We start from the raw sequence: 20,954 nt of genomic DNA, 5'->3' as shown, positions 1-20,954 counted from the left end.
GAGCGCCGGCGCCGCACTTCCGCCGCGCCGGGGCCGCGCATGCGCGGCGCCGCGGCCTCAGCGGACTTCCGGGTCGCGCGCCTGCGGGCCTCGGGCGGACTTCCGGGTCGCGCGCCTGCTGGCTGCGGAGGGCGACCCTTGGAGGTCTCGCCCGCGGCCTGGTGCCCAACCGTCCCCGCGTGGCCGTTTCCGCGGAAGCTGGCGCTCCCGGGGCCTGACTGCGCGGCGGGAGCAGCGGGCTGTGTGCGCGGAGCGCCAGGGCGCTGGCAATGTCCATCTTTTTGAGTTGGTTCCCACTAAAGAACTGAAAAGCTCAATTTCAGAAACCAAGATTGGTAGCTTCCGTAGAAAAAAGTCAGATCTGGCGGCACTGGACCCAGACTCCCGGGTGTCACCCACCACCTAGAGCTGCCCCCGCAGGTAAGACAGCACCGCTTGCCTGGCCCCTGGGCCGCTTCCCGGTCCCGGCGCGGGGCCCTGGAGCCGGATCCCCAGACAGCATCGTCACCCGCCCGGAGCTTCACAGAGATCTCTCTCCAGACAGGCTAGCGTGTGTTATCCTTGTAATAAAGCAGGTTAGTTTGTACAGGGCTTTATAAGTGTTCGCCTGAGTGACCCTGGAGCATCTCAGAGAACTCCCACCCCACCCCTGCCTTCGAGGTGACAAAACGTGCTCCGCAGCGGCATTACACGGCCAGCTGGCCGGGGTCTGCTGGACACAGTTAGTGAGACAGCTCGAAGCCCACACAAGTCGCACGGCTTCTCCAGCCAGTGTTCGTCTGCTACGTGGAATACAAGGGTTGGGGGCTCAGGAAGGAGTCAGGCTGTGTTTGGGTGTCCCTAGCATATAGGTGGCAGTTGAAGGGAGCCCTGAGGGGACACGGTGGTTAGAAAGAGGACGCAGTCCTCAGAGGGGAGGAACAGCCAAGGAAGCAGGAATAAAACTAAGAGCATTGGGTCCCAGGGCCGGAGGAAGATGGGGGGAAGGAAGGGAGGGTAATTAGAAGTGGTACACAATGGCCCCCCCACTCCAGCACTCTTGCCTGGAAAATCCCATTTACGGAGGAGCCTGGTAGGCCACAGTCCACGGGGTCCCTAAGAGTCGGACATGACTGAGCGACTTCCCTTTCACTTTTCACTTTCATGCATTGGAGAAGAAAATGGCAACCCACTCCAGTGTTCTTGCCTGGAGAATCCCAGGGACGGGGGAGCCTGGTGGGCTGCCGTCTGTGGGGCCACACAGAGTCAGACACGACTGAAGCGACGCAGCAGCAGCAGCAGCAGCAGCAGCATACCCCTTTAAAAGTAGGGAAAAGAGTGAAAGTTGCATGTTGAACTTAGCAACAATGAGATCTTTGGTGACCTTGCCAAGAATAACATTGTTTCATTGGAAAGCTCCCTTTAACCTAAGGGGAGGAGTATAGAAAGGAGGAGAGAGGGTGAGCGGAGGTAACTCAGTGCCTTGGTGTGGAGAGCGAAGCTGGAGTGATGGTGGGGACTGGGGCAGCCTCTAGCCGGCAAGCAGGGGCAGGGCAGGTGCACAGGGGCCCCGAAGAAGGTGGGAGGGGATGACATCCAGAGCACAGGGAAGCATTTGCTTCGGGAAATCGCTTCTCCTCGTAAATGGAGGAAGGTGTAGTAACTTTATACGTTTGTCGGAATTAAAGTGAGGGATTCTCTCATGACTTCCCTTCTTACTGTGAATAAGGAGAGGAAACATCTACTGAAACTGAGAAGGGAGGCAAGATTGAAACAGTGCAAAAAAGATCTGACGCAGCTTCTGTGGGAGACCTGGTGAATAGCACAGGAGAGCGCGATGCTGCCCAGGGTGTACTTGCGCTCAGAGGGTGTGGGTCGTGCTGGTGTGAGCTGCAGCCAGGCGCAGATTTCTAGACAGTGTGACTCCCTTGGGGTTGGGAGTTTATTCAGACTTTGTATTTCGTTTTGCTGGGGCACTATTGATACTGATCCTGCTTGAGGAGCTGCAGTAGCACCATCTTAATCCAGTTCTGTGTCTCTGGACCACATCCCTCCTGGACTCATGGCCCTGCGTTCTGAGGCAGCTTGCCTCACATGTGCACGCCGAAGGCTGCGTGCAGGCTTTGTCACCAAGCCTGTCCCTCTAGTAGGTTTCATAACACCAATCAGAAGTCAGAAAGGTTTGATAATGATGGATGGGTAAATGCATCAGAAGATGTAACAATCCTATACAGTTCTGTCTCTGATAATAAAACTTCAAAATGCATGAAGCAAAACCTGATACTTCTGCAAGGAGAGGCAGACAAACCCACAGCTGTAGTTGGAAATCTCAGTACCACTTGCTCATGTAATGACAGAACAAACACCCAGAAATTGACCAAGGACGTGGCAGAGTTGAGTGATACCATCAACCAACTGGATCTAATAGCTTTTGTAGGATGCACATTATCAACTATGTAAGCAACATTTACCCAGATGTTTCATGTTGTGGGCAAATATGTTCCCTAACTACTATGGAATAAGCTAGAAATTAATAGCATATATCTGGAAAATCATCCAAATATTTAAAAACCTATTGACTTGTACATTACCCATAGATTAAAGGAGAAATCAAAGGGGAAATTAAAATTTTACACTGAATGAAAAAAATGAAAATGCAGCATTTCAAAAGTTGTCTCAAATCACTCATCTTAATAAACTAGAAAAATAAGAGCGAATGAAACTCTTTAAGTACAAAAAGGGAAATGATGAGCGTCAGAGCAGAAATAAACAGAGACAATAGAGAAAAATCCATGAAGCCGAAAGCTGAGTCTTTGAGATGATAAATAAAATGAGTAATTTCTGCCAGGCTGAACAAGGGGGAAGAAAGACTAACAGTCTCATGAGTGAAGGTGACGATGTCATTGCTAAAAGGGTGATCAGAGAACACGAACAACTTTCTGCCAATAAATCCAATCACTCGCACTAAGGGAACAAATTCCTTGGAAGACACTGCTAAGACTCACTCCAGAAGAAACAGGAAATCAGTATATCCCTAGAACTATTAAAGCATTGCATTCATAGTTGAAAACTTTTCCTCAAAGAAAACTCCATACCTAGATGGCTTTCCTGGGAATTCCACCAAACTAAAGAAGGGATATTACCAATTCTCTAGGGGTTCCTTAAACTGAAGGAAAGGTTTGCCAGCTCATTCTATAAGGATAACGTTATTCTAATGCCAGAATCTGACACAGACATCACAACAAAAGGGAATTGCGGACTAGTATTCTCATAATAGAAATAAAAATTCTTATAAAACATTTTTTAGCCAACAATGCAATGCTATATGAAGAGGGTGATGCGGCGTCGACCAAGTGGAGCTCATCGCAGGAGGGTAAAGCTGGCTTAGTGTTCAAAGATGGGTCAGTGCAATTTACAGCATTACAGTGAGAAAGGAAACCAAATGGGTCCTCTCAAGGTGCAGGGACTTCTTTCTAGCTATGATGGTAAGGAATCTCTGCAGTGCAGGAGACCCTGGTTTGATCCCTGGGTCAGGAAGATTCCCCTGGAGAAGGAAATGGCAACCCACTCCAGCATTCTTGCCCGGATAATGCCATGGACAGAGGAGCCTGGCGGGCTACAGTCCACGGGGTTTGAAGAGCTGGACACGACTAAGCCACTAACACAAGACGTGGGGAAAGCGTCTGATGGCACTTGCCTGGCGATGCCGCGGTCACGGCTCCACGCTGTCACTGCGGGGGTGCAGGTTCGATCCCACATGCCGTGTGGCCAAAACAGATCTTGTTAGAGAAAAAGCATTTGACAAAATTCAGCATCCATTCCTGATTAAAAAGAAAAATACTGTCGACAAGCTAGGAATAAAATGAAGGTTTTTCAGCACAATAAGGACATCTACGAAATGCCTATAGCTGACATAATGGAATGATGAGAGGCTGAATTTTCTTCCCTTCAAGATCAGGAACAGGTATTCAACACTGTACTCGAAATTCTAGCCGGTGCAACGAGGCAAGAGATTACAGCCTCCAGGTGGGAAAGGAACAAGCGAGACGGCTTATTTGAAGATGACATGATTGCCCACGCCAGACTTTCCTCACCTTGGCCATGGACATGGTGGACCAGATAGCTCCTTACCAGGGTTGAGCAGTGATGTTTCCAGTGAACCATAGGGCCTTTGGCAGCACCTCTATCTCAGCCCCCTGGATACCAGTAACATACCACTTGTCACAACCAAAAGCATCTCCAGGCATTGGAAATGTCCCTTAAGGGGGAAATTGCCCTCAGTTGAGAATCACTGCTCTCGGTGAGAAAAAATCTGTGGAAACTACAAAAAGAGCTACTGGAGCTAATGGTTTTAGCAAAGTTCTGGAGTATAAGGCTAGTAAACAAATAAAAAAGTTCTAGTTCCAAATAGCAACAACTATTGGAAGTTGAAATTAGAAAAAACACTGTTTACAATAGTGTCAACAGATACTAAAATTTGAAGAGAATCTGTAATGGATATGCAAGATTTATAACTGAAAACTAGGCAACTTTGCTCTGAAGACCCTTAATAAGTGGAAAGTTACACAGTATTCATTAGTTTAGAAAATACAGTATTGTTAGGACATCAAATCAGTCTACACATTCAGTGTCATCCCAGTGGAAACCCCGTCACGCGTTTCTAAGTGACACATGATTTCAAAGTTCATTTGGAGCAGCAGGGGGGCTAGAGCAGCCATGGCGAGTTCAGACGAGGACAGACTTCATGGCTCACGCCATGTGGCTTCAGTCCTTATGAGAGTGCTGCTGTCACTCCAGTCGCGTCCGACCCTGTGCGACCCCATAGACGGCAGCCCACCAGGCTCCCCGTCCCTGGGATTCTCCAGGCAAGAGCACTGGAGTGGGCTGCCATCGCCTTCTCCAATGAGTGAAAGTGAAAAGTGAAAGTGAAGTCGCTCAGTCGTGTCTGACCCTCAGTGACCCCATGGACTGCGGCCCACCAGGCTCCGTCCATGGGATTTTCCAGGCAAGGGCACTGGAGTGGGCTGCCATCGCCTTCTCCTCTTATAAAAGTACAGTAATCTAAATAGTGTGGTGTTGCTGTAAAGATACATAAGTGATCAGTGGGCCCACAAGTATAAATATGGTCAGTTGATTTTGAATAAAGGTAATTAATTGGAGAAAGGATAGTCTTTTCAACAAATGATGCTGGAAAAATTGGATATCCATATGTTTAAAAAAAGACTTAATCCATACCTTGCATCATATACAAGGAAAAAAAAAACCATAAAACTTCTAGAAAGCCACTCGTGAGAGTCTCTAATATGACACCAAAGAACAAGCCAGAAAAAAGTAGAGAAGCAACAGGAATGAAGAGCAGGAGCAGATAAACAGGACGTCACCAAACTTGGGGACGTGACAGGGCACGTTGCAGATGTGCTTCGGCAGGCGAATGGCTGCACTGGTGCGTGGATAAAACAATTACACAGGGATGAAAAGAAAGGAGCCAGGAGCCACAGAAAAGGCACAGAGTCCCTCAGAAGCACGGCACCAGGGGAAAGGAGCCACTCTGAAGCGCCACGTACTGCTGGATTTCAGCTCCACGCCGTTCTGGGAAAGGCAAGCCCGGAGGCCCGCGGGAGCACCGGCGGCTGCCAGGGTTTCGGGTGGGGAGGGACGCACAGAGGCACCGCAGGGGCTCTGAGGGCTGTGACGCCCTTTCGTGTGACACTGAGACAGTGAGCACAGGCGCGCGCCGACACCCTGAAAGCTGCCGTGCAGTCATGTGTCCACGGTGCCCATCGTCTGGGCCACACTGATGTCAGGGTTAGTGGCAGCAGAGTAGGGAGGGGCTGGTGACTGAGCGCTCTCTGCACCCTCCCTTCAGTCATTCTGCAGACTCAAAGCTGCTTCGCAAAGCAGGCTGTCGGCCTGAATACATGTGTGCGCCCGTGCTCCGTCCTGTCCGACTCTTTCTGACCCTGTGGCTGTAGCCCGCCAGGCTCCTCTGTCCGTGAGATTTCCCAGGCAGGAGTACTGCAGGAGGCTGCTATCTCCTTCCCCGGGGGATCTTCCTCACACAGGGACAGAAGCTGAATCTCTGGTGTCTCCTGCACTCGCAGATGGATCCTTCACCACTGAGCCGCCTGGGAAGCTCTAAACATATACGTATCTGCACATGTACACACACACACACACGTGTGTGGGAGAGAGAGTGAAAGGACAGCCCACGGTGGGAGAGGATATCTGGTCATGCGCTCGTACATGGAACAGAATGCATCGACAGAAAAGCACGCGAGCCCCGCCCAGTCTTCACAGCGATGTCCACACTCACGGAGGAGCCGAGGTGCTCTTCGTGGCTTAGTCCTGGCTCACTTCAGGTGCACCTCCCAGTCTGAGGAAGTGGAATTACGGCACCCTATATTAGTTCTCCTCACATCCAGTCCCATCGCTTCATGGCAGATAGAGGGCGGAAAAGTGGAAACAGGGACAGGTTTTATTTTCTTGGGCTCCAACATCATTGCAGATGGTGACTGCAGCCACGAAAGTGAAAGCTGTTCGCTCCTTGGAAGAAAGGGAAGGAAAGTGAAGTCGCTCAGTCGTGTCTGACTCTTCGTGACCCCGTGGGCTGTAGCCTACCATGCTCCTCTGTCCATGGGATTTTCCAGGCAAGAGCACTGGAGTGGGGCGCCATTGCCTCCTCCAGAGGATCTTCCCGACCCAGGGATCGGACCTGGGTCTCCTGCACTGCAGGCAGATGCTTCGCTGTCTGAGCCACCTGCCATGGCAGATGTAGATGGCATATTAAAAAGCAGACAACTCGCTCCAGTATTCCTGTCTGAGAAACCCCAGAGACAGAGGAGCCCGGCATGATAGTAAATAGACATTGTAAGTATTAAAAAAAAAAAAAAAGCAGAGACATCACTTTACCAACAAAGGTCCATACAGTCAAAGCTATGGTTTTTCCAGTAGTCATGTATGGATGTGAGAGTTGGACATAAAGAAGGCCAAGTGCTGAAAAATTGATGCTTTCGAACTGTGGTGCTGGTGAAGACTCTTGAGAGCTCCTTGGACAGCAAGGAGATCCAACCAGTCAATCCTAAAGGAAATCAGCCCTAAATGTTCATTGGAAGGACTGAAGCTGAAGCTCCAATACTCTGGCCACCTGATGCAAAGAACCAGTTCACTGGAAAAGATCCTGATGTTGGGAAAGATTGAGGGCAAGAAGAGAAAGGGGCGACAGAGGAGGAGATGGTTGGATGGCATCACTGACTCAGTGGACATGAGTTTGAACAAACTCAGGGAATTAGTGAAGAACAGGAGCCTGGCGTGCTGTAGTCCACAAGGTTGCAGAGTCAGACACGACTTGGTGAATGAACGGCAGCAACATTAATTCTCTGTTTGAAACTTTGAGAGACCTCTGTACAGCTTTCCACAGCAGCCCTACTGTTTATATTCCCGGTGACTCAGAAGGTAAAGCCTCTGTCTGCAATGTGGGAGATCCGGGTTCGAGCCCTGAGTCGGGAAGATTCCCTGGAGAAGGAAATGGCAATCCACTCGAGTACTATTGCCTGGAAAATCCCATGGACAGAGGAGCCTGGCAGGCTGCAGTCTATGGGGTCACAAAGAGTCAGACACAGCTGAGCGACTTCACTTCACTCCAACAGTGCACTAAGGTTCTCTTTTCTCCAAGTTCTCACTAAAAGTTGCTGCTGTCCTTCATTCATTTGTGTGATAGCCATCCTGGGGGGTGAATGTCTTGTGGTTTTGATTTGCTTTTCCCAATACAACCAAATGATGTTGAGCATCTTTTGATGTGTTTATTGGCCACTGGAATATCTTCTTTGGAGAGATGTCTTTTCACATCCTTTGCCTGTTTTTTGAATTGGGCTGTCTTTTTACTGCTAAGTTTTAAGAGTTCTATTTGTATTTTGGATGCTAGACTCTTACCAGATACATAATATGCAAATATTTTCTCCCATTCTGTGGGTTGTCTTTTTCTTAATAGTGGCCTTTAAACACCAAAGCCACAATTCTGATGAGCTTCCATTTATCTTTGTGCTTTTGGTGTTACACTGAAGGCTTCTTTGCAGAATGTGAGGCCATGCAGACTTTCTCTGGTGTCTCAGCTCTTACATTCAGGCCTATTCGATCCACTTTTAGTTAACCTTTGTATGTGGCATGAGGTGACACCCAAGTTCATTCTTTTGTGTGTGGATATCCAGTTGTCTCAGCAATATCTGTTTAAAAGACTGCTCTTTCCCCCATTGAATGGTCTTGACACACTTACTGCAAGCCAGTGGAGTGTGAACATAATGGTTGACCTCTGAACTCTGAGTTCTCGTGCATTCATCTGTATCTCTGTCTTTATGCCGGTACGACACTGACTTGATTACCATAGCTTCGCACTGAGTTCTGAAATTGAGAAGTGTGAGTCCTCAGTGGTGTTCTTCTCAAGGTTGTTTTCGCTGCTCCTTACATACCCAAAGATTCCTTACATTTCCCTATGAATTTTAGAGTCAGCTTGTAAATTTCTAGTCAGCATCACTACGAACAAAGCTAGTGGAGGTGATGGAATCCCACCTGAGCTATTTCAAATCCTGAAAGATGATGCTGTGAAAGTGCTGCACTCAATATGCCAGCAAATTTGGAAAACTCAGCAGTGGCCACCAGACTGGAAAAGGTCAGTTTTCATTCCAGTCCCAAAGAAAGCCAATGCCAAAGAATGCTCAAACTACCGCACAATCGCACTCATCTCACACGCTAGTAAAATAATGCTCAAAATTCTCCAAGCCAGGCTTCAGCAATACGTGAACCATGAACTTCGTGGTGTTCAAGCTGGTTTTAGAAAAGGCAGAGGAACCACAGATCAAATTGCCAACATCCACTGGATCATTGAAAAAGCAAGAGAGTTCCAGAAAAACATCTATTTCTGCTTTATTGACTATGCCAAAGCCTTTGACTGTGTGGATCACAATAAACTGGAAAATTCTGAGAGAGATAGGAATACCAGACCACCTGATCTGCCTCTTGAGAAATCTGTATGCAGGTCAGGAAGCAACAGTTAGAACTGGACATGGAACAACAGACTGGTTCCAAATAGGAAAAGGAGTACGTCAAGGCTGTATATTGTCACCTGCTTATTTAACTTCTATGAAGAGTACATCATGAGAAACGCTGGACTGGAAGAAACACAAGCTGGAATCAAGATTACCGGGAGAAATAATAACCTCAGATATGCAGATGAGACCACCCTTATGGCAGAAAGCGAAGAGGAGCTAAAAAACCTCTTGATGAAAGTGAAAGAGGAGAGTGAAAAAGTTGGCCTAAAGCTCAACATTCAGAAAACAAAGATCATGGCATCCGGTCCCATCACTTCATGGGAAATAGATGGGGAAACAGTGTCAGACTTTATTTTTTTGGGCTCCAGAATCACTGCAGATGGTGACTGCAGCCATGAAATTAAAAGACGCTTACTCCTTGGAGGGAAAGTTATGACCAACCTAGATAGTATATTCAAAAGCAGAGACATTACTTTGCCAACAAAGGTCTGTCTAGTCAAGGCTATGGTTTTTCCACTGGTCATGTTTGGTTGTGAGAGTTGGACTGTGAAGAAAGCTGAGCGCCAAAGAATTGATGCTTTTGAACTGTGATGTTTGAGAAGACTCTTGAGAGTCCCTTGGACTGCAAGGAGATCCAACCAGTCCATTCTAAAGGAGATCAATCCTTGGTGTTCTTTGTAAGGACTGATGTTAAAGCTGAAACTCCAGTACTTTGGCCACCTGATGCAAAGAGCTGACTCATTGGAAAAGACCCTGATGCTGGGAGGGATTGGGGGCAGGAGGAGAAGGGGACGACAGAGGATGAGATGGCTGGATGGCATCACTGACTCAATGGACATGAGTTTGGGTGAACTCCAGGAGTTGGTGATGGACAGGGAGGCCTGGCGTGCTGCGATTCATGGGTTTGCAAAGTCGGACACGACTGAACGACTATACTGAACTGTAAATTTCTACGTAGAAGGCAGATGGAATTTTGAGAGGGATTGCATTGAATCTGTAGGTAAATTTGGGAAGTATTGCCATCTTAACAACATTAAGTTCTCTAATCCATGGACAGAGGATGTCTTCCGTTTATTGGGGCCTTCTTTAATCTCAACCATGTTTTATATTCATTTTTAAACATTTATTCCTGAGTATTTCTGACTATTATGAATGTAATTGCTTTCTGAAGTGGACTGCAGGGCTGGTCATTGCCAGTGAGTAGAAGCGCAGCTGCTCTATGCGTTGCTCTTGTTTCCTGCAGCCTTGCTGGACTCATTTACTCCAACAGCTTCCTTGTGTGGGCTCCTTAGGGTTCTCTTTCTACAGCATCACATCGTCTGCAGAGAGACACGGCTTCTGTGTGCCTTTTAGCTCGTTCTCCTTGCTCAGCTGCCGTGTCTGGAAGTCCCAGCACAACATCGGCAGCAGAGGCCTTTGTCTCGCCACTGGTCTGAGATGGGACTGCTTCTCAGGGTCTTCACCATTGGGTGTCATGTTTGCCCTTTATCAGTTGATGGAGTTTCCTTACATTCCTGTTCTGTCAGATAGTTTTATCATGAAGAAGCGTTCAGTTCAGTTCAGTCGCTCAGTCGTCTCCGACTCTGCGACCCCATGAATCGCAGCACGCCAGGCCTCCCTGTCCATCACCAACTCCCGGAGTTCACTCAGACTCACGTCCATGGAGTCCGTGATGCCATCCAGCCATCTCATCCTTGGTCGCCCCCTTCTCCTCCTGCCCCCAATCCCTCCCAGCATCAGAGTCTTTTCCACTGAGTCAACTCTTCGCGTGAGGTGCCCAAAGTACTGGAGCTTCAGCTTCAGCATCAGTCCTTCCAAAGAAATCCCAGGGCTGATCTCCTTTAGGATGGACTGGTTGGATCTCCTTGCAGTCCAAGAGACTCTCAAGAGTCTTCTCCAACACCACAGTTCAAAAGCATCAATTCTTTGGCGCTCAGCCTTCTTCACAGTCCAACTCTCACAACCAAACATGACCAGTGGAAAAACCATCGCCTTGACTAGACGGACCTTAGTCGGCAAAGTAATGTCTCTGCTTTTGAATATGCTATCTAGGTTGGTCATAACTTTCCTTCCCAGGAGTAAGCGTCTTTTAATTTCATGGCTGCAGTCACCATCTGCAGTGATTTTGGAGCCCAAAAAATAAAGTCTGACACTGTTTCCACGGTTTCCCCATCTATTTCCCATGAAGTGATGGGACCAGATGCCATGATCTTCATTTTCTGAATGTTGAGCATTAAGCCAACTTTTTCACTCTCCTCTTTCACTTTCATCAAGAGGCTTTTTAGTTCCTCTTCACTTTCTGCCGTAAGGGTGGTGTCATCTGCATATCTGAGGTGATTGATATTTCTCCCGGCAATCTTGATTCCAGCTTATGCTTTGTCAAATGCTTTTTCTGCATTTATTAAGATAATGATTTTGTCCTTTTTCTATTGATATGGTGTGTTACAGTAATTGATTTTTTAATTTTAAACCAACCTTACATGCCTGGAATGAATCCCACTTGGCATGATATATAATTCTTTTTTATATGTTACAAAATTCCATTTGTTAACATTTTGTTGAGAATTTCTGTGTCTATATTTGATCTTTACTGATTTTTTGAATAAAATTTAATTGAAAACAAACATGCCAAAGTTCAGGAAGCCATGTGACGGGCGTCTGTCCCCAGAGCTGGCCCTAAAGGAGCACGCCGCCTCCCGTCCTGCTGTCGGACGCCCTTCCCTCCCGCCTTCCCCGCTCCATCCGCCTCCCTTTTGTGAAGTGAAAGGGTTCGGTCAGTGCCAGCTCCTCCCGCTGACGGCAGGTGGAAGCTCTGGACAAGATATTAGAAGAGAACGTGCACACAAGGCCACAGGCTGAAAAGGGGGTTGGAACTTGAGGAGTGACGCCCGTCTGAGGCTTCAGTGGTTTCCAGTCCTCCTCCTCCTCTGGCTTTGACCCCAGGCCAGCTCCAGTTGTGGGCCAGGCAGTGAGGGCCGCTGTAGCCCATTTTCCTGCCTGTAGGAACGACGAATGGGGCCCCGACAGCAGGAGACCATGAGGGAGAGGCAAAGAGTGAGAATCATCCAAATGGTCTGGAAAAGAGCAGAGCTGGAGGACTTGAGCCGACATCAGGACCGACGTGAGGCTGGCGCGAAGGCAGTGTGGTGCCGCAAAGGACACCTCATCCTCGGCAGGACGGGGGCTCCCAGAGACACCCCACGAATCTGTCTGTCAGTGTTTGCCCTAGGTGCCCGCACAGGCAGTTCAGTGGAGCGGGGACAGTCTTTTAAACATGAAGTGTTGGCATAATGAGACATCCGTCTGCAGGAAAGGGGAACATGACCATACCTTGCATGTTATATAAAAACTCAAAATTGATCATAGGCCAAAAGTGAGACCTCAAACTTTAAAACTTCTAGAAGAAAACAGAAAATCTTTGTGATCTTGGGTTCAGCAAAGCATTATTAGATATGACACCAAAAGAATAATCCACAAAAGAGAAAGCGGTAAGTTAGGGTTCATTGAAATTTAGAGCTCCCATTCTTCCCTAATGGGTGGGAACCCCTCTTGCAGTGCAGGGGACCCAGGCTCAGTCCCTGGTTTTGGATGATGCAATGAAGACCCGAGGCAGTCGGATAAATAAATATTTCAAAAAAGGAACCTGCATCCTCCTGGAGATTGGTGAGAGAAGGAGAGGCAAGTCACAGATTTGGAGAAAATGCCTGCAAATCACACGTCTAACAACAGACTTCTAACCACAATGTGGGAAGAATTGTCAAAATTCAACACAAGTACAAATAACCCCCAAACAAGTGAACTGAAGATTCTAGCAGGCACTTTACCACAAAAGGCGCACAGGTGAAAAGTAGGCTCGGGAGAGCACCCAGCTGGCCACCGTGGAGCACAGGCTGGACCCCAGTGGCAGGCACGTCTGTCAGCACAGCCAAGATCGAAAAGCCGCCACATTAGTAAAGAGCCTCCAGACCCTGAGGGGAGCAGCTGCGGCTCGCTCACTGCGGTGGCCGTGCAAACCCCGTCAATGGTTTGGCAGTTTCCTGTGAGGTAGACTCAGCGGACCCGTCTGAGGCACCCGCCCCAGGAACACGGCGCTGGCTCAGACCCGTGCTTCTTTCAGGCCCCACCATGTCCGGGCCCCAGACCCCGGAGCCGACCCTCGAGGGGCAGGCAGACGCCTCCGTGGGCTCGCCAGACGAGGACGCGGCCGACGGGACCCAGCACTCGCATCGCATGCTCAGCTTCAGCGACGCGCTGCTGTCCATCATCGCCACTGTGATGGTCCGTGGGGGCCGCAGGCCACTGAGCGGCGGGAGGGGCGGCCGGGCCGGCCCGACCCAGGGAGTGGTCAGTGCCCAGGGAGCGTCCCTGGGTCCACGGTGTGTCTGTTGCAGATCCTGCCCGTGACCCACACAGAGATCTCCCCGGAGCAGGTACTTGGGAACGGTCTGCAGTGTGGGCATGCAGGCGGGGGCCCAGGAGGCTCAGCCCATGGGCTCAAGGCCGGGCTCCTGGCTGGGGGGCTGGGGCCAGGTTGTCCGCCACCTCTGCCCCAGAACCTGCCAGCCCCATCCTGGCTTGTGAATGAAGGTGGTGCCCTCGGGCTGAGCCCTGAGGAGACCTGAGAAGGACAGGGGCGCCTGGCGGCTGGCATGCACGCTCCCCCGCTCTGTGCCGTGGCCCCTGGGGCGGCCCACCAAGCAGGTGCTGGGGAGCAGAGGGGCCGGCGTGTGAGCAGGGAGGAGAGGGAAGCAGGCAAGGCCACGTTCCCGTTGCTAGGCAGCCTGGAGCGTCTCCACCGGGTAAGTAAGGCAGCGACACGGGCTGCCCCTCCGAGGCCGGCCCTTCCCAGGAGGGGACGAGTCCCTGAGCATGTGCGTGCCCAGCGCCACACTCAGCCCCACATGGCCACCCTGGCGCCGGTCTGGGCAGGGCCAGCGTGCAGCTGCGGTCTGGCTCCAGCCTGGACGCTGCTGGGAATCTTCTCAGGGAGGTGGTGTCGTTGCTTCTCACGGGGTTTGAACGAGACCGAGGTGCCGGTCGAGCCTGATGACCTTGGCAAAGGGCCGTGTGGCCTTCTCTGCTCCAGGGAGCCGCCTCCCCACGGGGGCCCGCGGGCTGCGCTCAGGAAAGCCATGTGCCACGGGGCGTGGACGCTCCTGCTGCTCCAGAACCTTCCAGGGACTCCAGTGCCTCCGCTTTCAGGACAGGGAGGCAGGTGTTTGCGGGAGATGCTGAAGGTGACGGGGACCCGTGGGCCTGGAGCGCCTCACCGCTGACCGCCATGGAGAAGTCCCCAGTCTGCGTGCCAACCGGCCCGGAAGGGCTCTGAGCCAGACTGTGGCTGGGACACTCCTTCAGGGCGGGTACCGTGGGCTGGGGCGGGCGCCCTGTGGCTGGCATCCGGCGCCAAGGCTCATTGAGACCACAGGACCCGGGGATCCGGAAACCGGGGCTGCTCACGTGGGCTCAGAGGACCCGCAGACAGGGCGAGGTGTTGGTTTGCACCTGGAGTTTCCGATGACGGTGACGTGTGAGCCCTCTCCCCTGCTGCCCGGCCTGCAGTCACACAGCCTCTCACCCAGCCTCACGCAGCCTCAGGACCACTCACCTGGCAGTGCCGTGACTCTGTGGCTGCCAGGCCCGTGGCCACCCTGCCGAGGTCCTGGGAGAGGCCTGAGGCCTTTCTGCCTCCAGAGCAGACATTCCAGGGGGCTGCATGTCAGGAGGGGCCCCAGGGCCAGCTTGGACGAAGCGAAGCCTGGGTGTGTCCTGGGGCTGGGCCCTGTGCCAGGTGAATGGGGTCAATGGGAGGCACTTCTGTTGCAGGAGTTTGACAAGAGCGTCCAGAGGCTCCTCGCCACCAGGATTGCTGTGTACCTGATGACCTTCCTCATCGTGACTGTGGCCTGGGCGGCCCACACGAGGTACAGCCGGCCGGCTGTGCGCCCAGCGGGCGTGGCTTCGCCTGGCCCAAGGTCAGGCTAGCGGTGGGTGTGCTTGGGTGGACGGCCGCCCCTCCCGGCTCCCCCCCGGAGGCCTCTCCCACACCGATGCTTTCACAGGCACGTGGCCACAGCAGCACGCCCCAGGCCTGGATGATGACAGGGTGCTGGGCACGGCACTGAGGAAGAGTATCCTCAGGACCCCAGGGGAACCGGGGCCGGGAGCTCTGGTGATGAGACCCTCAGGCGGGGGGTCCAGGAGGCCCCCAGACCCCAGGGGAACCGGGGCCCGGAGCTCTGGTGACGAGACCCTAAGGCGGGGGGTCCAGGAGGCCCCCAGACCTCAGGGGAACCGGGGCCCGGAGCTCTGGTGACGAGACCCTCAGGCGGGGGGTCCAGGAGGCCCCCAGACCCCAGGGGAACTGGGCCCGGAGCTGTGGTGGCGAGCCCCCATGGGCAGGGCGGCCAGGAGGCCCCCGGGCTGGAGAAGCCCCCGCCAGGGTGCTGGGGGTGCAGGAAGGCAAGGAGCCTGCAAGGTTGCGAGTGTCTCACAACGCCGTCCCGCACACACGTGTCTCCAGCAGAGTGGGCGTCTCTGGTGGGCACAGGTGACCCCCTTTTGAGGCTTCGAGGGATTCCCTCCTGCCTGCTTGTTCACAGAAAGTGAGGCGGCCTGGGGGCTGCCCAGCCCAGTCCTGCCGGAAGCTGCACAGGCCACAGGCACAGCTGGCGCCGGTCAGCCCAGCAGCGGCCTGTCTGGAGGTTCAGCAGCGCCCCCACTCTCTGCTGCAGGGGCTGCGGCCTAGGCTTCCGACTGAGAGAAGCACCCAGGCCCTTGGGCGCCCTCGGCCCTGGCCCTGGCAGAGACCTCCCTGGGCGGAGCAGGCCGCGTCCTCGGGGCTCCGAGCGGGGAGACCGTGGAGGCTGAGACAGGCTGCGGCCTGGGCGCTCTGCCCGCTCCCTGCCTGGGAGTCTTCCGCCCACACCTCCCCACCTCAGAGTGAAGCCGTCGTGAGAGTCTGTATCTCATGCCGTCAGAGCCACATTTATTCACAGTGACTTCTGTTCTTTTCCTTGAATTGTTCAGGTTGTTCCAAATTGTTGAGAAAATAGACGACACGCTGGCCCTGCTCAACCTGGTGAGTCTCTCCTTCGGTTCCTGGGCTGGAGCTCCACCCGCCAGGAGCCAGGGCTGGTGGTCCGCCCCGGGTGTGCAGGGCTGGCCCCCCAGCCGCCCTCAGCCGCGCCCCTCCCTCCCAGGCCTGCACGATGACCATCACCTTCCTGCCGTTCACAGTGAGTCACAGGGGCTTCCGGCCCCAGGTCCACCCCAGGCGCACCCACCCTCCACTGACCCCGGAACACGCCCTCCTCAAAGCTCTCAGACCCATCGGCAGTCGGCCTGGACCACGTGGTTGCAGAGGTCTCCAGGAGCCTGCCGGTTCCTGTCACGGGGCGCGGGTGGGGGTGGGGGTGGGGAGATGCCTGCCCGGCCCCCGGAGACCCCAGCCTCCCGGCCGAGCTGGGCGCATCCCCGCCAGTGACCCACCCTCTGCTCACCCAGCAGCTCCTGGATTCGGAGGGAGGGCCGTGCTCTGAGGGCAGTGCGTCCCAGCGGGCTGGGGTCTGGAGAGCCTTTACGAGCCTGAAAACCTTCAGCTTTAAAGGCTTCACGCTTTGGCCCAAGGGCTCCTGTGGCAGAGACGCTCCCTCCCCGGACGGCTCCGCAGCAGCCCGGGCTCGGCCCAGAGGACTCGCGGGGGCCCTGACGTTGTGGGTTTTCTGGCTACAGTTTTCCTTGATGGTGGCCTTCCCCGAGGTGCCTCTGGGCATCTTCCTGTTCTGCGTGTGTGTGACCGCCATCGGGGCTGTACAGGTAGGGTGCCGCGCCTTCCTGTGTCTCAGGGCACAGCTGCGGTGTGGGCTTGGGCCCCGCTGAGGAGCCTGTGCAGACCGTGCCTGCAAGGGCGCGCCTGCCCCGGGCACCCGCTTGGGGCCCGGGCCCCCATCCTGATGTGGACAGAGAATGAGAGGGGGCTGAGGCCCCACGCCCCGCCGAGCAGCGCGAGGGTCCCGCCCCCTCACCCCAGCACTCCCGTGGCGCCCGCGTGAGGCCCCCCTGTAGCCTGCAGCGTCTCCCGCAGGCGCTGATCGTGCTCTACGCCTTCCACTTCCCGCGCCTCCTGAGCCCCCAGATCGAGCACTCTGCCCACCGCGGCCTCTACCGGCAGCACATCCTGGGCATTGTCGTGCGGGGCCCCGCGCTCTGCCTGGCCGCCGCTGGCTTCTCCCTCTTCTTCTACCCTGCGGTGAGTCCAGCGCCTGCCCAGAGCCACCACAGTGCAAACCAGCGGGCCCGGGATGCGTGGCCCTCTGCACGTGTGTGGGGCCGTGACCCACTGAGACAGGAAGTAGGGAAAGACCTTCCTGAGCCAGGAAGGACAGAGTGGAGGAAAGGGAGCTGCAGGCACGGTGGGCTTGCCCCACAGAGTGCTGGGAGGCGGCGGCCGCAGGCGGGGCTGCGCCTGCTTCTGTCCTGGCTGAGCTGCAGCTGGAGACGCTTTGCTCACAGGGGCGGGAAGATAAGCCCCACCAGCGGCGACTCGGCAGCTCCTGCCTTTACCTGTGCGCCGGTGAAGCAGAGTGAACCCTGAAACCCAAAGCACCACAAGAAGTGTGAAGGAGTGCATTTTAAACGTCTAGTAAATGTTTCAAGAGAATTCCAAATTTAAAATAAACAGAACGGCAAGGGCTGCAGGCCCACACCCTGGAGGACGGAGCTGGGGGCTGGGGCTGGGGTCCAGGGTCCAGGGTCCCCCAGCTCAGGCCATGGGTGGGGCAGGGGAGATGATGTGTCCCCTCACCGTGTGGGGGCTGCACCTCCCGGTGGACCCCGCTCCTGCTGGTCAGGGCCCTTGGGGACCTTCGGGACCAGGCGCAGTGACCCTGACCGTGGCCTTCAGGAGGGCGCTCCCCGAGGACAGGGCAGGCCAGCAGGGGTGAAGCACCCGCGCTGTGGGTGGGTCAGCCCCCCGGCTCTGGCCGGGCTCAGGCCGCGGAGGTTGTTGCGTGGAGGACAGAGGGCCTGGCTGGTGTGGAGTGAGCAGCCTGGGCAAGGAGCAGGCAGAGCAGAGGCCCCTGGGTGGGCGCTGTGAGTGCCCTGAGGGTCCTGGGCAGGGAGGTGACTGGACCCTTGAGTGGTGGCAGCGGGGGGGAGGGCCCTGGGCTGCCACAAAGCAAGCAGGGTCTTCTTCGGGCTGGGACCCAGGTAGCCCCTCCCCCACGTCCCACCTTCCTGCAGCCGGGGTCTGGCCCCTCAACCCCTCACCCGCTTGCCTGAGGCGCCTGCCCGTCACCTGGGAGAGCCCCCTGCCCAGCGCCCCCACAGCTCCCCAGGAGCCCTTGGCCATCCTCCCAGGCGTGCTCACTGCCCCCCACCCCGATCCGGGATGCTGTCCTGGGCCCACCTTCCAGGTTCCCCCCACAGCTCCCCAGGAGGCCTCGGCCATCCTCCCAGGCGTGCTCACCGCCCCACCTCCCCCACCGATCTGGGATTCTGTCTTGGGCCCACCTTCCCGTCCCCACCACGGTCACCGTGAGCCCTTGGCCATCCTCCCAGGCGTGCTCACTGCACCCCCCAACCCCCAGATCCAGGATGCTGTCCTGGGCCCACCTTCCAGTTCCCAGCACGGTCACTCCCCTGGCCCACCGTCCCCACCTCTGTCTGGCCTGTCTCCATCAGTGCTGACGCGCAGGCCGGGGGCCTGCTCCTCCCATGGGCTCACACCCCTCGGTCCTGGGCAGCCCCACCCAGCTCAGGCTCCGCTCAGCCTGCTGTTTCACGCACACACGCCCTGACCCTGCCATAACTGTGCTCCCCCGGGCCTCAGCACCCCCTGAAGCGCTCTCTCCGCACAGTCATACCTGCTGATGGCCACGGTCATCTTCCTGCCCTACGTGAGCAAGGCCGCCAGCTGGTGCAGGGCCCAGCTTGTGGGTAGGTGCCTGGTGGGACTGTCCCGGGGGACTTCGGGGCTGCCGCCAGGGCCCACGGAGCATGGGCCGGGCGTCCCTGCAGGGCCCCCCGCTGGCCCAAAGTGCTGAGGGCTCGGCCACCCCTCCCTGGCCTGCCACAGGCCCCAGAGAGCCCCCGGCTCACAGCGTGGAGGTCTTCACCTTCGACCTGCACGAGCCGCTCAGCAAGGAGCGAGTGGAGGCCTTCAGTGACGGGGTCTACGCCATTGTGGCTACTCTGCTCATCCTGGACATCTGGTGAGAGCCGTGGGCCCCCCTCCCAAGGGACTCCCACCCTCGGGCCCCAGACAGGGCTGGCTCCCCCCGGAGCTGCGGGCGGTGGGCGGCTGCTGCATGGCCCCCAGCTTCCTGTGCCCCGCTCTGCCGCTTGGCCAGGCAGCCTCTGCGTCGGTCAGAGTTCCAGCCTCAGTTGTTGTATCTGCGTTTCTAAGTTACTCCTTTTCCAAATCTTCCATCCTTTTCAAAGCCTCTTTTTGTTCCTTGGCCATGTTTCTGTACATTCATCTTTTGTTAACATTGAAACACTCTGATTTTACATTTTGTATCTGATCATGTAAGGTCTTGATGCTCCTAAGCTTCTCTGAGTAGCTTTTTCTTACTGTAACTTGTGAATTTTTAAAAATTAGGAGCAAATGTCCATGGGCACAAATCTCTGAGGCCCAGACTGAGGCTCTGCCCTGAGCCAGAGCCCTGCCCGCCTCGTCCCTGCTGGGTGGCAGTGAGGGGCAGCTGTGGCTGGGCGCCCCATGCGTCAAGGTTCCTTTCTCCCCCAAGAGGCACAGCCTGAGGACCCCAGGCGGGGGTCCCCGGGAGCCCCCAGGCTGTCTCCTGCCCCCACCCGCCAGCGTGCATGCGGCTGCCGGGTTTGTCCAGGCTGTGGCTGTCGTCCACGACCTCCCCCGTGTGCCTGAGACTCTTCTTACAGTCAAGTTCGGCCTGGGCAAAGCCCCGAAGGCCTGCGGGGCCACGCCCCATGGAAGGGTCCCTGCAGGGGGGTGCAGGCCTCCCAGCACCACCCGTGCACGCCAGAGGGGCTGCGGTCAGCCTAGACAACAGAGGCCGCAGCTGAACTTGACCTTCAGGTGAAGGGCACCGCGCGTGTCAACACAGAACCGCAAAAGCTCCGCACGTGCTGTCCGTTCATCGAAAGTTCGAGTGTGCGGGGGCGGCCGCGCTGACCGGACGCCAGAGGCGGGGCCCCTGCAGATTGGTGTCTCTCTCCCCTCAGCGAGGACAACGTCCCGGATGCCAAGGACGTGAAGGAGAAGTTCCAGGGCAGCCTGGTGGCCGCGCTGGGCGAGTCCGGGCCGCACTTCCTGGCCTACTTCGGCTCCTTCGCCACGGTGGGCCTGCTCTGGTTCACCCACCACTCGCTGTTCCTGCACATCCGCAGGGCCACGCGGCCCATGGGGCTGCTCAACACACTCTCGCTGGCCTTCGTGGGCGGCCTGCCCCTGGCCTACCAGCAGACGTCAGCCTTCGCGCAGCAGCCCCGTGACGAGCTGGAGAGCGTGCGCGTCAGCTGCGCCATCATCTTCCTGGCCAGCATCTTCCAGTTCGCCATCTGGACCGCGGCCCTGCTGCAGGAGGGGGAGACGCTGCAGCCCTCGGCTCGCTTCGGGGGCCGCGAGCACGCGTTCATGTTCGCCAAGCTCGCCCTGTACCCCTGCGCCAGCTTGCTGGCCTTCGCCTGCACCTGCGTGCTGAGCAGCTTCAGCACGGCCATCTTCCACGCCATGCAGATCGCAGTGCCCTTCACCTTCCTGCTGCTGCGGCTCCTGGTGCGCCTGGCGCTGGCCGGCCTGCGGGCCCTGCGGGGCCTGCTGGGGCCTGTGCGCGCGCGCCCGGCGCCGGGGGCCGCAGACGAGGCCCAGTCCCTGCTGCTCCCTGCCCCCTGCTAGCGCCGCCCCACCCGCCCCACCTCGAGGGCCTCGTGAAGATTCATGCTCTGCCCCAG

At 55.5% G+C, this 20,954-nt stretch overlaps 1 protein-coding gene across 3 annotated transcripts; it reads left to right on the top strand.

The window, feature by feature from the left end:
* Positions 1 to 115: 115 nt before the first annotated feature.
* Positions 116 to 20,898, top strand: TMEM175 (transmembrane protein 175). Of its 3 annotated transcripts, XM_068975468.1 has the most exons (11): positions 116 to 420; positions 13,138 to 13,298; positions 13,412 to 13,450; positions 14,847 to 14,944; positions 16,050 to 16,101; positions 16,223 to 16,258; positions 16,755 to 16,838; positions 17,107 to 17,271; positions 18,881 to 18,959; positions 19,099 to 19,234; positions 20,226 to 20,898. In XM_068975468.1, exons 2-11 carry the CDS (start codon positions 13,146 to 13,148, stop codon positions 20,896 to 20,898), a joined length of 1,515 nt encoding a protein of 504 aa, XP_068831569.1. In that variant the 5' UTR covers positions 116 to 420; positions 13,138 to 13,145. The 3 variants fall into 3 exon arrangements, with proteins under 3 accessions (XP_068831569.1, XP_068831570.1, XP_068831568.1); XM_068975467.1 differs by lacking the exon at positions 116 to 420 and having other exon boundaries at positions 13,200 to 13,298; positions 13,412 to 14,944; XM_068975469.1 differs by lacking the exons at positions 13,138 to 13,298; positions 13,412 to 13,450; positions 14,847 to 14,944.
* The last annotated feature ends 56 nt before the right edge of the window (positions 20,899 to 20,954 follow it).

The sequence above is a fragment of the Capricornis sumatraensis genome, chromosome 7, assembly GCF_032405125.1.
Source record: "Capricornis sumatraensis isolate serow.1 chromosome 7, serow.2, whole genome shotgun sequence".
Classification (NCBI taxonomy): domain Eukaryota; kingdom Metazoa; phylum Chordata; class Mammalia; order Artiodactyla; family Bovidae; genus Capricornis; species Capricornis sumatraensis.
This window is presented reverse-complemented; position numbering and strand designations above follow the sequence as displayed.

Bases quoted from the DNA above. Each gene is read 5' to 3' on its own strand.
- TMEM175 (XM_068975467.1), top strand. From the start codon at position 14,538: ATGACGGTGACGTGTGAGCCCTCTCCCCTGCTGCCCGGCCTGCAGTCA. The intron at 14,945-16,049 runs GTACAGCCGGCC...TGAATTGTTCAG, and splicing joins GCCTGGGCGGCCCACACGAG to GTTGTTCCAAATTGTTGAGA. The intron at 19,235-20,225 runs GTGAGAGCCGTG...CTCTCCCCTCAG, and splicing joins CTGCTCATCCTGGACATCTG to CGAGGACAACGTCCCGGATG.